The sequence below is a fragment of the Chlamydotis macqueenii genome, chromosome 1 (genome assembly GCF_036417535.1).
Source record: "Chlamydotis macqueenii isolate bChlMac1 chromosome 1, bChlMac1.mat, whole genome shotgun sequence".
Taxonomy (NCBI): domain Eukaryota; kingdom Metazoa; phylum Chordata; class Aves; order Otidiformes; family Otididae; genus Chlamydotis; species Chlamydotis macqueenii.
Genome location: NC_141556.1, coordinates 100,952,576 through 100,966,248, shown reverse-complemented (window position 1 = coordinate 100,966,248; position 13,673 = coordinate 100,952,576). Strand labels below are relative to the sequence as shown.

At 39.7% G+C, this 13,673-nt stretch overlaps 1 protein-coding gene across 2 annotated transcripts in view; it reads right to left on the bottom strand.

Moving 5' to 3' along the window:
• Positions 1-1,226: 1,226 nt before the first annotated feature.
• EPHA6 (EPH receptor A6) overlaps positions 1,227-13,673 on the bottom strand; it is a 535,028-nt gene continuing 522,581 nt past the window's right edge. For both annotated transcript variants that reach the window (XM_086763129.1, XM_086763139.1), the window contains 3 exons: positions 8,020-8,213; positions 4,338-4,487; positions 1,227-1,492 (listed from right to left, as the gene is read on the bottom strand). In XM_086763129.1, the coding sequence (XP_086619255.1) occupies positions 1,378-1,492; positions 4,338-4,487; positions 8,020-8,213 (459 nt within the window). In that variant the 3' untranslated portion in view covers positions 1,227-1,377. The remainder of the gene's footprint in view (positions 1,493-4,337; positions 4,488-8,019; positions 8,214-13,673) is intronic.

Genomic DNA, 13,673 nt, shown 5'->3' with positions numbered 1-13,673 from the left:
TGTAAGTTGACTGAATAAAACATGAAGGCTGTAAGTCTTACAGAGGTACAAATATTATGTTAGGCCTTTGCAGCCATTTTGTTGCATGTAAATATGGCTATTGAAGAATTCTAAAGGTAATTATCTTTGATGTCATTCAGATATCTGTACTAAATGAAGATCTAGCCTGTAGTAACCAGAACTCCATTTCAACAGAGTCTGCTTTATACTTCTAAAAGCAGTTAGAAGTAGACTCAAGGCAACATATTATTACACTGCTGTCCTACATCTCCTTTTCTGCCTATGTACAAGATAACCGAATACCGTGGAGTGTAACTTCCAGCATTAGTTGGTGGTTGTACCACTGCCCTCAACTGGAGCATGATATGGCCCGTCTGCTCCCATGGGAATAAGCACATCAGCCCACTGATGGCTGGCCCTCTACTGAGGTCTACTACCACTGGTGGAAATTATCCTTAGTTCAAGCAGCGGAGGCCTGCATTTTTGGAACAGAAAGGCTTCTGAAGTCTATGTGGCCACAATATAGCTGACAATCATGTTTTACACATGGTTATGGAAACGTTACAGTCAGTTTTCCAGTGCTAATTTGCCGTGTACTAGAAGCAAATGCTGAGCATTACAAAAAATAAGGTCTAGGGTGATGAAGAATCCCAAGGACGAAAAAATTTTCCAACTTAATCTAAAATTTAAAGCATAAAAAGTGTCAAGTGCTAAAGTAATCCAAAATCAAGGACCTTAAGATTTCAAATAGATTTCTCTCACTATCCTCCCAATTATTCACACAATGAAAACTCGCTACATAAAATCATCAGTCATTTCTGCAAACAATACTAATGTTTTGAGGCACCAACTTACCAGCATTCAAACTATTATAAAGTAATATAACAATAGGACCCATACATTTGGATTTAATTAAGAGATAAAATAAATATTTATGTCAAACTTCTTGATTGCACATTTGGTATTGGAAGTTACATGGTCACAGAACATGAAAGAAGTCAAATACTTTTTGATCTACCAGCAAACTCTAAATACATCTATAAAGAAGCCACACCAGGCCAAATAGATTACTACTTTCAAGTAAGTTCATGAAAGTTTCCCAAATACTGTTATACAAAGTTACACATCCATGCTGAGTTATTCATCAATGTGTAGCAAGAGTCTTGCAGTAGGCCAGGATTTTTTCGGCAGATAACTGGTGGAGGAACTATGCAGTGTGATTAAAAATTCCAGTTTGGAAGCATTAACATAGAAGTACTTTTATAGTCTGAACAGGAGACTGCAGTTCTTGAAGTTGGGAAGAGCAGAAAGGAAGAATGAGAATATTTTTCCATTTTAGAAATGCTGAGGCACAAAACACAGTTGATTCTAGTACTTTCATACATGAAATCCTTTCTCCTGTATGTGCATCATATGTAACCGCAAAGTCTGTAAACTGCTGACTATTCGTCTCTGGTGTCCAATGAGTACAACTCCAATTCTTCTAATGTCACTGTAAGATAAAAAATTTCATCTTGGATGCAGGTATAGTAAAGCCTCCTGCACACAAAAAACCTAAATATATGATGAATTGCTCTACTTTAGACAGTTTATTTTCCTGACTAGGACATATAAGAAAGCTGCAAATATTCATGTTTTCTGCACCTGTTAATTCTAAATTTTTAAAGACAGTCATTTAAGAAAAAAAAAGAAATAATCTTAGAGCACTGGTATCTGTTGTGATACAGTCAAGTATTTTTTCTACATTTTGAGGAAGGACCTAAGAGGTGGATTCTAATAGCCCATTTTTAGTAATGTGTTAGTAGCAAATGTTTCCCACTCATACTTGCAAAGGAATAGGGCTGATACACTCACTCTTGCGGTCCTGAGACCGAAATAACAGAGGCTGTGCTTCTAATGATTTGGGGAATGGTGGTGAGAGACGGTTTAAAGATCAGAATAGATCAGAATCTTCCAGCCTGTTTCTGTTCCCTCCCAGTTTCCATTCATCTCATCTCGACTTGCACCCCAGAGTGGGTAGCTCACCCACAGAGCCCAAAGTTTTGGCAGGAATGAAGTCAACACCCCTCAGCATCCAGTGTGGCCCACTAGTTCAGTTGTTCTCTAAACATTACCAACGGCAATATGCTGAGAAAGATCATAGAAGTGGCAAGGGCAGGAAACTTCAGATAAGCCCTGTCAATCGTGCAAATCCCACGCTGGGACACAGCATAGACATTGCCTGTTTAGATACCCTAAAAAACTGTGTAATGATATAGTTAGTACAGGAGCCCACAGGATGAGGCATGACCTTTCTGAGTTTCAGATTTGCAGTTCAAGATACCCAGCTCTGAATCCTTCAGATGAAGAGCCACTGGATAGCAGCAACTATTATGTACTTGGGCTTAACATCCACATAGGGGATGATACACAGCACTTAAGGTCAGCAGGGACTATGCAAAAATATTGAGCATCTTAGAAGCTAAAAAGATAAAAGAATAAACCTTTCCAGGGGGAAGTGATTTTAGAAATGCAGGAACAACGCATAGCACTTATCAAGGAAGGCCTGATACAGCTCGGAAAGAAGCCAGCAGGCCTAGGGTAATGGAGACTGAAGAAAGAAGCTGAAGTGGTACTTGAAGAAAGTAGAAAAGATGATAACCTTAGGCGGATTATCTGTAAAAGCACAGAACTTGAGGGACAACCAGAAATATATATCTAATAATAAAATGCATAATAAAACTTTTTTTCAAGCACACTAGGGTACAAGAACCTGGCCAGAGTGACTGTAGGGTCTAATGATGATTTGGGTATAAAAGAGCACTGAAAGACTGGCCACTGGCAAAAGACTAAACCAATTATTTGAGTTTATATTCACTGTGGAAGAAATTGAAGTGACTGTCATGCCAGAACCTATATGGAGTACTTGTCAGAGAATCTGTCTGAGTAGAAGTGACTGCAAGAGAGGTTATAGGACAAACTGAAAAAAAACCAAGCAGAAACCCAGCTCCAGAACAAGACTATATTTAGCCAAGAGTTTTATAAGAGTTCAAGGATGAAGTAGTGGAATTACTAACAGAGAAGTGAGAAAGGAAGTTATCAGCTCTGTTCCATTTGCTTAAAAATTTCTTGGTGGCTGAGGCATGGACAGTGGTGCCAGACAAAATAAAAAGTTTCCAGGGGAGATCTGGGAAACTATACACCTGTGATCCTGAAATCATTACAGGGCATAATAGAAACTACAGTAAAGTACAGAATTATTGGATGCTCGGATAAATTATCTATTTGAATCACTACGGCTTTTGCAAAGAGAAGTCCTATTTTATAGAAGTATGTTTACACTTTCCAAAACCTTTAGAGAAGATTCCTCATCAAAGCTTTATAAGGAAAATAAGGAGCTATGGCATAGGAAGGTCTTTGTGTGACTAAATAATTGGTTTAAAGATGGAAGATTAGGAGTAAGTAGTCAGGTTTTACAACGTAGTCATCAATGGAAACCTGCAGGGACCTACTCTGGGATAATGTTGAACATTACTATTCAACCAATCAGTAAATGGTCTGGAAAAACAGGTGAGCACAGAGGTGAAAAAGTCAGTTGGTGAGACTGAACTGTTCAGGGTAGTAAAGGAAAGGGCCAGCTGTGAAGAGTTTTAGAGGGATCTTTTAAGACTAAGTGACTATGACATAAAGCAGCAGATGAAATTCAATGTAGGTGAATGTAAAGTGATACACATGGGAGAAAAACAGCCCTAACTTCACACGTAAAATTACTGAGTCTTAACTGCCCATTACCATTATTAATACGGATAGTCCCAGAATCAAATAAAAGGTTAAGAATTATTGGGAAGGGAATAGAGAACAAAATAGATTGTATCATTATGCTACCATATTAATCCAGAGTTTGCCCAAACCCTTTTATACTCGGTGCAGTGTTTTCATTTAAAAAATGCTAGAGGGGAGTCAGATATGTTTGTAAAAGGGCAGCAAGGCATGGAACAACTTCCACATGAGGACTGACATGGGCTTGATGATTTTCACAGCAAAGTAAGAAAATATTTTTGCCACTGATCTCAGTGGTCTAGATCAAAACTGATTCCCCAAGAAACATTTAAGGATATTCTCAGCGCGACCTTTGGCAGTGTTTAGTATGATCACAGAACGAAGCTGGCAATTCTGGGTCTCTTAATCACATCTTTCCCCTGCATCGTTTTGGTAAAAAACTGTATTTGTCTTTTATTAGCTTAGGCAGGAAAGGAAATGAAAACACTGTTCCATACATCACAACAATTACATCACTGCAGCATCCAAAGAAATTCAGATTGATTAGTCACTGTAGGGATAACAGATTACATACTTACTCAATACTCATTCTTGAAACCATATCCAAAGTTGTGAAACCTGCTGCCATGAAGTTATTTTTATACTGACCCATTTTTATGGAGTCCAGCCAGTCACTGACAGAAACAAACAAAGGATATTCTGGAACTTCACCAGGTGAATCTGGCATTCTGTAAAAACAAAATGTAAAGGTTACCAAAGCAGTACAAAATATAACACTTGATTTACGGTGGTAGACATCGCTTTTATTAAAAGGCAGAAGGAATGAAAGAGGAGCCTGAGCTGTAAAGGTCAGATCTTAATTGGGGATCTCTTTAACCCATTGTCTAAAACTTACAAATCGTGTCAGTCTGCCAAGTTGCACTACTTAAACAATACAGTTTCTTAAAACACTGCAGCTTGTTAACAAACTGAGGAACAGACCTCTCCCACTGCTCTTATTTTTGTTGCCACAGAGCGTTTCTTTACAGATTTTATCTGTTCAGGATGATAATAATTTGTAAATACAGTAGTCAAAGAGGACAAGCAAAGTTTAACATGAGATACAATTTAAAAATATTAAACCACTGCGAGATTATTTTTTTACATTTATCTACAAAAAAAAAAAACCCCAAATGGCTCCTTATTGCTATACCATTATGCAATGGGAATGCTTTGATTACAGTGTTCGAAACCTAAAACTAGCCCTAAAAGAAGCAAAAAGACTAAAATTTTGTATCTTTGCTTTTACATAGAATTATATAGAGTAGCAAACAAAAATGAAGGAGCTAATTTAGTCACATTTCTGTTTCAGTTCTTTTCCCTAATATTATCGCAACTAAAATGGAAAGATGGGGAAAAAAAAGTAAAAAATTCCAATTTTGGGCCATATATTTCCAGTCGTCTGTTGCATACTGCACTGGTGAGGGCTCACAACTTCCATGGACTTTGTACATTTTGTGTACAGAAACTGTAGGAACAGAATGCAGAAAAAGCACACTGCTGTTTATAAAAGCTTTATGATAGCCTTTAGGAAAAAGGTATAGTTTATTCAAATGAAAATTTAGTCAGCAAAAGCCAGCCAACATGAACTGTTGGAACATGACTTATGTAGAATGTAGGAAGCAACCCTAGTGTCTTAAAATATCGAGTTTCAACCACATATTCAAATATGTTAACACACTAGTTTTCATTCATGTTATCAAAATGACAGAGAGAGAAAGTGAAGGACAGAAGAACACCGTAAAGTACAAACCACAATTACAGACCTACCAAGGTCCCTCTTCCAGCCTGAAATACTCTATGATTGTATGATTCTACAGAATAACTGCTGACCTCCTAAGTTAACAGTAACACAATAATGATTCACATTGACTGAATCAAACATTCGCAAATGAATGGAAGAATTTTCCCAAGCAGGTGAGCTCAATAAGAACTTGACTGCAAGAAAACAGGCATAAGTTTTTAGATCTTGAGTAACATTTTAAAATGAGAATAGATAAAAATTCGTGGTTTTGTTAGTAAGGGGGGGCCTAAGGTGGTAGCTTCTGTAGGAAACTGCTAGAAGTCGCTCCCCTTTGTTCAGAGGACTTGGCCAGGCCTAGGGCGGACCCGCTGCTGGCCAAGGCCGAGCCGATTGGTAGCAGAATGTCTCGTGATAACGCCTCTGCGATAACGTATTTAAGAATGGGAAAACAGAAAAAAAGGGGAGAGAAGAGAAGATGTGAAGAAGCTGAGCGGGGGCAGAGGCGCAGAGGGGGAGGCGCAGGCCTCATGGGCCTTGCAGGCCTCACCCTCTGGCCTCTCGCCAGGCAGCCGACTGGGCCCGACTCGGTCCAGCCCGGCTGCAAGAAGTGGAGAGGAGATGAGAAGTGAATAAGATGTAAAAAAAGATCCTGAGAGACATCTACCAGCCTGTTGTGAGGAACGGCTGCAGACGCCAAGGTCAGTGAAGAAGGAGGGGGAGGAGTAATGCGGCTCCTGGCCAAGATTCCCCTGCAGCCTGTGGTGACGACCATGGTGGAGCAGGTTGTCCCCCTGCAGCCCATGGAGGTCCACGGAGGAGCAGAGATCCACTTGGAGCCCGTGAAGGACCCCGTACCGGGGGAGGTGGATGCCTGAAGGCAGCTGTGGCCCGTGGAGGGCCCGCTGGGACAGCTGTTCTGGAGAGACTGCACCCGTGGAAGAGATGACCCACGCCGGAGCAGTTCCACGAAGGACTGTGGCCCGTGGGAGGGACCCCACGCTGGAGCAGGGGAGGAATGTGAGGAGTTCTTCCCCCAACCATGAAGCAGCGGCGTAAAACAACGCGTGATGAACTGACCACGACCCCCATTCCCTTCCCCCCCCGCCCCGTGCCGCTCGGGAGGGGGAGGTAGTAGAGATAATGTTAAGCTTGGGAAGAGGGAGGGGTGGGGGGAGGTTATCTTGTTCTCTGTCTCATTATCCTGCTGTTTGTAGTAATAAATGAATAGTTTTCCCCAAGTCGAGTCTGTTTTGCCCGTGACGGTAACTTTAAGGATTTCTCCCTGTCCTTATCTCAAACCTCGAGCCGTTTTTCCTTATATTTTCTCTCCCTGTTCTCTCAGAAGGTGGGGGGAGTGAGAGAGAGACTGCGTAGTCTGGTCCGATCGGGGCTGAACTATGACAATCTTGAGTAACATTTTAAAATGAGAATAGATAAAAATTCAGCACTCCAATGCTAAATAAAGTGACCCAGGTACAAGTAGCAAGTCACATAAATATTTTTATGTACATACACATAGAGGCCACTAACTCTAGTGCGTGGGCGTTAAATACCACAAGTCTTGCTAGTTTGTGGTAGATGAAATGGCTGTAGCCCTAACTCTAGGCTTTCCTAGCAACCTCTCCATTCAGCCTTTCCCACAACAAGATACCAGCCCCAGTCTTTGTCCTGTTGCTCAACCGTTCTCCAAACCATATAAAAAAAACCCCAAACCTCTTAACCCACTGAGGTTCTCAGCAAGATTCACCCAGGCATTGAGAACCCCTTCTAAACCCAGGGGGGTCTCCATGAAAGCACCTTTTTTTTAAGGTGAATTTCAGCTAATGAAGAGAGTGAGGCCACCTGTAACTTCACTGATTTCAGCTGATATCCAGGGAGAGCTTGAATCGATAAGCCTATAAAAATTGACAAATTCTTCCACTGCAGCCTTGCTTCTTCTGTGGCTGCATTCATTTCTGTAATATTATCAGTGGAAAAAACTTTGGACAACACCATAAAGAATTTGTTGTGGAATGGTAATAGCATAATCTCTTATTTGGTCACTGTTACCATTCTTCTGCAGATAAATAAAGATTAAGCAAGCTAAGACACAACTACTTTCTGCAGGAAATTACTCCAAAGCAGTTCAGAAATTGCTTGAGCACTGTCAGACGGAGAGACAGGCTGTTGAATAGAGAAAACACAATTACAAAGAGAAAACAAGCACATAGGAGAAGGACCAAAGAACAAAGAGATTCACAAAGATTACGGACAGTGCACAAACAGAGCTCAGATAAAAAAAACAGTGCCTAACATAATCTGCAGGACTTGAGAAAAACAGTCCTTATACAATGATATATGAATTATTAAAAGGGCCTTAAAGTTATTTGAACCCCTATAACTTTGCAGCTCTCTCCCACCCCTACTTAATGCCCTAAACCATCTAACGACAGCCACCATGTGTTATACAAAAAGAAAAGTACCAAAGAGAGTCTTACACAAGTACATCCTCCACTAGGGTGTGAAGGGTGCTCGGATTGCGGATCAGTTTGTCTAGGAAGTTGACAATGTCACTAAATTTTGGACGGTGGTTCCTTTCCTTTTGCCAGCAGTGAAGCATTAGTTGGTGAAGAGAAGCTGGGCAGCCCATGGGAGCTGGAAGCCTATAGCCTTCTTCAATAGACAGTATAACCTAAAGAAACACAATGCAAATGATTACTGAGCAATAGAAGTAAATGCTGAAAGGACAGTGTAAAGATGACAATTACAAACCAGTGACAACAATTAATGGCACAGCCACCTTCATTTTATGCATTGCTGGGGCTTCACTCAGGGAATTGGAGCTGGCAAGAGTGCGACCAGAGGAGATGCCAGGTATTTTGTAGGCATATGAAATACACTAGGCACATTTTTAGGCACTCCGGCTATCCTCTTCAAACAGCCAAGAAAAAAGGAGAAGAACGAACCTTAGTTCACTAGTATCACTATCTTTTTCATGCGCTTCAGGTTGATGTTTTACCAAATGAGGTCACAGGGCCACAAACTAACCATGTATGGCCACTGCATGCTGGAATGCTCTAATGTTTGCATCCTGACAAAGTGTTAATGTGTGGCAATGTCACAAGACAATCAAGCGCTACAAATGCACATAGCAGCACCTGGCAATAGTATGTTTCTGCTGGTCGTTAGAGTATGATTAATGTCCCACACACCACGTTAACAGCAAAGCACAACATTACTTTGTACAACGTCTCTCAGACACCGGGATGTTTGAGCTGTTCATGATTAAACAAAAGTGAATAAAATTATGGTGTTACTGTATACCCTAAAGTGAGTAAAACTTTCAGATTCAGCAGATGTGGAAAGCATGTTTGGTCAGGATTTGGAAAGAAACAGATCTGATGTCACAAATAAATCACATGTATGAAAAATTACATTTGATCAGAGCTGAAGGGAGGCTTCTTTTTAGTAACACTGCTAACAAAAAACATTGTCTGAAAAGGACATAGGCAGCTCTGCATGATAGGAGGCAGCAAAAGTAGGTAGGGTCCATGAAAAGCTGGGCTGGATTCATTCTATGTAAGATTTAAAAAACAAGAGGAGAGGTAATGAGATTCTACAATGAGTGGTGGTAGCAGTGGCGATGATGATAGAAATGACATAGTCAAGATTTCTTCTACATAAAAGAATGTAAATATAATAAGTGGTTGATAAAAAACAAAGGTAGGAAAAAGACCAACTGTACCACACGCACACATAACCTTTCCACATAAAATTCCAACCAATGCTAAATGTTCTTTAAAGTAAAATGTTTGTACACAACATTTATAATAACACAGTGCACTTATGAGAAGCATACCTACTGCATTTACAGCCACTCTGCTTTAAGGAAACATTTATCATTTTCATGCAGATGTATGTACATGCTGCAGATATATTAGTGGGGCTGGAAGGGGTTACATTAAACTGTCCACAGCAAATTAATGTTTTATAGCACTAGCTGTAGCTTCAGTACATTCACTCTTATTATCCTGGACTATATCCTCGTTCTCTTTTTGAATTATGAATTAATGTTGTTGGCTCTGTTTAGCAGTGCCTAATGCTCAGGCCGCAAGCATTATGCAAATAAACAAGAGCGATGAAGCTACATTAGGATCTTAGCTCCCCTTCATGGCATGGTAGAGAATGGAACAAGACTCTTGTAGCTGTGCACAGCTGGGTGTTTGAGTTTTATAAAATTATGTGACTTGGTCCTACAGGGTACAGCCCTCTTGTACCCTGGCAGAAACACCTATGCATGTAAAATAAGTATTTGTAATATGGCAGGGAATTGGATTTGCATGGGGTAAATTTCAGACCCATAGGTGACAGCACTGGCCACTCCAAAGGCAGCAGACTTGCCGTGGGGATCTCTGAATGTTACGCACCTCTGAGTACTGACAGATCACATATGTGATCTGGGACTGGCCACGCACATACCGAGGTGATACCTAGTGGTAAATAGTATGCCAATATGATAATCTTTCCACCTGCCTTTCTGCCTGCTTGTTTATCTCCCTGGGATTTACTTCAATGGTTCAAAGTGAAAGCTGCCATAGGAAATAATACCGTCAGATTGCTAGAGGAATATTTCCTCCAAAGCCTTGCCTCCTAGCGATGAATATGCCCTCAGATTGCTCCTGTTACGGACCCAAGATGGGTGAAATTCAACCCCACGTGCATGAAATTCTGTTCACAAATCTGTCAAAACTCAGGTGTCTCAAGCAGTTTGTCAAAAGTGGCCTCATAAAATACAGGTACTTGTTTCGGTGTGGGGTATAGCTGAGTTGATACTTGTCACTGAAGAGGCAATCTTTAGCAGCCCAGAAATGCAGACAGCATAGCCTTTACATTTAACTTTAGCTGTTGAAAATGATGAATTTATGAAATGTACTTTGGTTTTAAGGCAAAGGGAAAACTTCTCTGCCTTTATGAGACATACAGTATTTGCTTGAGACAACAATGGAGAGCTGATGAGGTGATTCTGAAATAATTTATTCAGCAAATAAACCAAAAGCAACCACAATCTTCCAGATACTTTCTCTAACTCTCTCTATTTTACCATATCTTTGAAAAAGAAGTTACAGTGCATTTTGTTTCCTCTCTTTTTCAAAAGGAACATTTCAGTATGAAGAGAAATGCCAGCTGGTACTGAGATAATTATAATTTCTCATTAATACCAGCACATTTTAAAAATAAACTGAAAATATTGCCTCATTAGTATCCCTTGTGAGGCAAGTATTATTTTTAGAGTTTAAGAAGCAAGAGTAAAGATGTGATAAGTGTCTAATATACTGCAATGGGAATCAAATCTCAAAGGAAGAATTAGAGCTTTCTAGTTCCTTATTTATTTATTTATTTCCGTATTTTAGCTCTTGCTTTGCTACTTGCATAGCACCTATCTCCGAACAAAGGACTTAGATACCCACATACCTAAAAGGGAAGAAGTATTAAATTTTTCTTTGTAATATAAAATGATATATTATATACTATGTAAAGATTAGACATGGTAACATCTTTAAAATGCCTTTTTCCTTGCCAGTTTAAGGTTCAACACGCACCACATTAATCGTGAAATGGTCTTAACGTCTGTATCTACAAGAAGGGTATAGCAACAGCTCTAGCAATCGGTGTAAACTCTTTCTATATCAGCAAATCAATGTCCTCTCTATTTCAACCCAAAACAACAGGAGCATTAGCTTAGTTTCTAGGCAAACGAAGGCCTGAATCTGCTAACAAAAAAAAAGCTGATTACTGCTCTCTAGTTCTGGTTGTGTGACGTACACTTGATAGGTATCAAAAGGAGGAAAACATGCAGATATTCTGTGCTGCCATCAAACACCCAGAAAGAGGCTGTAGGTTTCTTTTCAGTGATGAGTATGTTTAAAACTCATTAGAAGGTCTTGTGGATCAGCATTAAGATCAGTAAAATGGGCAGGGTGTATTTTTACAAGTAACACATTTTGGCAGGTAAGAATATAAACTATAAGGGAAAGGGAATATTCTTTACAGTTAACATAGCAAATTATTTCCATGCTTTTTAATGCATAGGCTTTTATTTTTATGAAGGGGACCATTCTTTTGATATATTTTTGTCCATAGGTATTAAACACTGGAGCCTGTTAAATACATTTTATTGTTTTTGCCTGATGTTAGACATAGCTGTAAAGGTTGAAGACAGAGTTAATATTAACTATGATACCAAAGTTATCTGAAAAATATTTTATGGTCTTCCACATAAAATTTATGCATGTTTAGTTTCAAAATAATTTGAAATTTGCAAAAATGGCATCTGAAAATTAAGCGGTAATCTTTCTGATAGTTTCATTATTAACAGTAACAAAGATTTTTGCTTTCAAAAGTTAACTGACAGATTTTTTAATGAGACTGAGACAGAAGAAAGTCCAGAGGGACGCTGTCCCTGTGTCCTGCTGACATCTGAAAAATCTACCAGGAGGCAGAGGCAGCTGCTCATGGCACGGAGCCAATTCCAGGTGCCTGCCAAAGGTTTTTATATCTGTGGCTTGAAAGAACTATATTAGGGTAAGTTATTTTTACTATTACAAGAAACTTTCATAAGTGTAAGAACTTTTATTCTGTTTGCTCCAGTAGTTTTCTGGCATATTGATTACAATCCATTAAATATTCTTTCTTTTTTTTTTTTAAATATTGTAGTTCTGCAACATGCAGTAATTTATACAGTGGCTTCTAACAGGTGTCCCAGTAGACTTCATTCACAGCTGTTCTACAAACCAAATGCACGGAATATAAATTTTCCTTTCCTCACACGAGCATTAGGAAGCCAGCCTCTTAGCACAATCTGTTCATCAGTACACTAGTTTCCTTGGAAAGTTCAATATCTTAGCTAATGTTTATTAATTAAGCAATAAGACATGACAGACTGTGCAGCAGCCCTAATTAATGGACACCTCTGGTGCCTGCCACACATCTGAGAAGTGCATTAATCAGGACCAACACAGGTCGGAAGTGACTTACCACAATAATAAAATGCTTATTTACTTGAACAAGAACATTTCTCAAAGTTAATAACATTTTGAGCCTCTACATTATACCATGTACAGTATTAAAATTTTATGAAAGGCATTTTCAAACTCAGTTGCCTGAAATTCAGCTTCCAAATCCCTGCTTAGGAATATAAATAGAAGATGCTAGATTTGCAGAGGTGTTGAGTCTCTCTGGCTTGCACCGACTTGATGGATACTTGTGAATAGTTGTAGTCTCTGAAAATCAGACTGGGTTTATTTAGGTGGCAGATATCAGTTTAACACTTCTCTTCGCATCAGCTTGGGCTCTTTGCTGCCTGAACTGGCTCCTCATGATTGATTTGATTGCTGTGACTGAGGGGTCGGATAAGAGACCCTATTATTTCTGCAAAATAATCTCATATGAATTCAGGGTAATTTATTGTAGTAAAAGAAACGTCCCAATATCCAGCAACGTAAGCTTTGCAATATGTCTAATGACTTGAAATTTCCCAATGACATTTAGAATCACTAAATGTATTTACAGGGTCACAGGTGCTCACTGTTAACATTTTGGCAATGAAAGCCTGTGGGTAGGGCTCTGGAGAAAAGGAGTCCTTTGTGCTGCGCGTTGCTGAACTGCAGGGAAAGCCCCCAGGAGACAGCATCCTTAGCATAAGCAGCATCCATAGGGCCCATATAATTATTCTGAATTAACAGATACTTCTGTTTTGGATGTAGGAGTAATTAAGTGTTGCTATCTTCACGCTGTAGCAGAATATTTAATATACTTTAAATGGAAGGCTCACTTTATGAATTCTCACTGCTGGCATGGCCTTGAATAGATACATCACAGGGTCTGATAGAGGGGAGGAGGACAGGCTGAAGCCAGCCCCAAAAAACAGGAGAGGCAGCTAGAAGGTCTGTGTTGTGCACTACTCTCACCTGGCAACTTGAACTCTATGTGAGGGTCCTACCAGTCATTCAAACCCTCTCCCAGGAGGTGAATAGTGGGGCAAATGGACTTCATAAGAAGTCTCTCTCCTCCCATTCCCAGTTAGTGGTAACAGCAGTGGGAGAGTCAAGAGGTGGGCCAGTGTGAGGAAAAGGATTATGGTTACAGGAGAAGT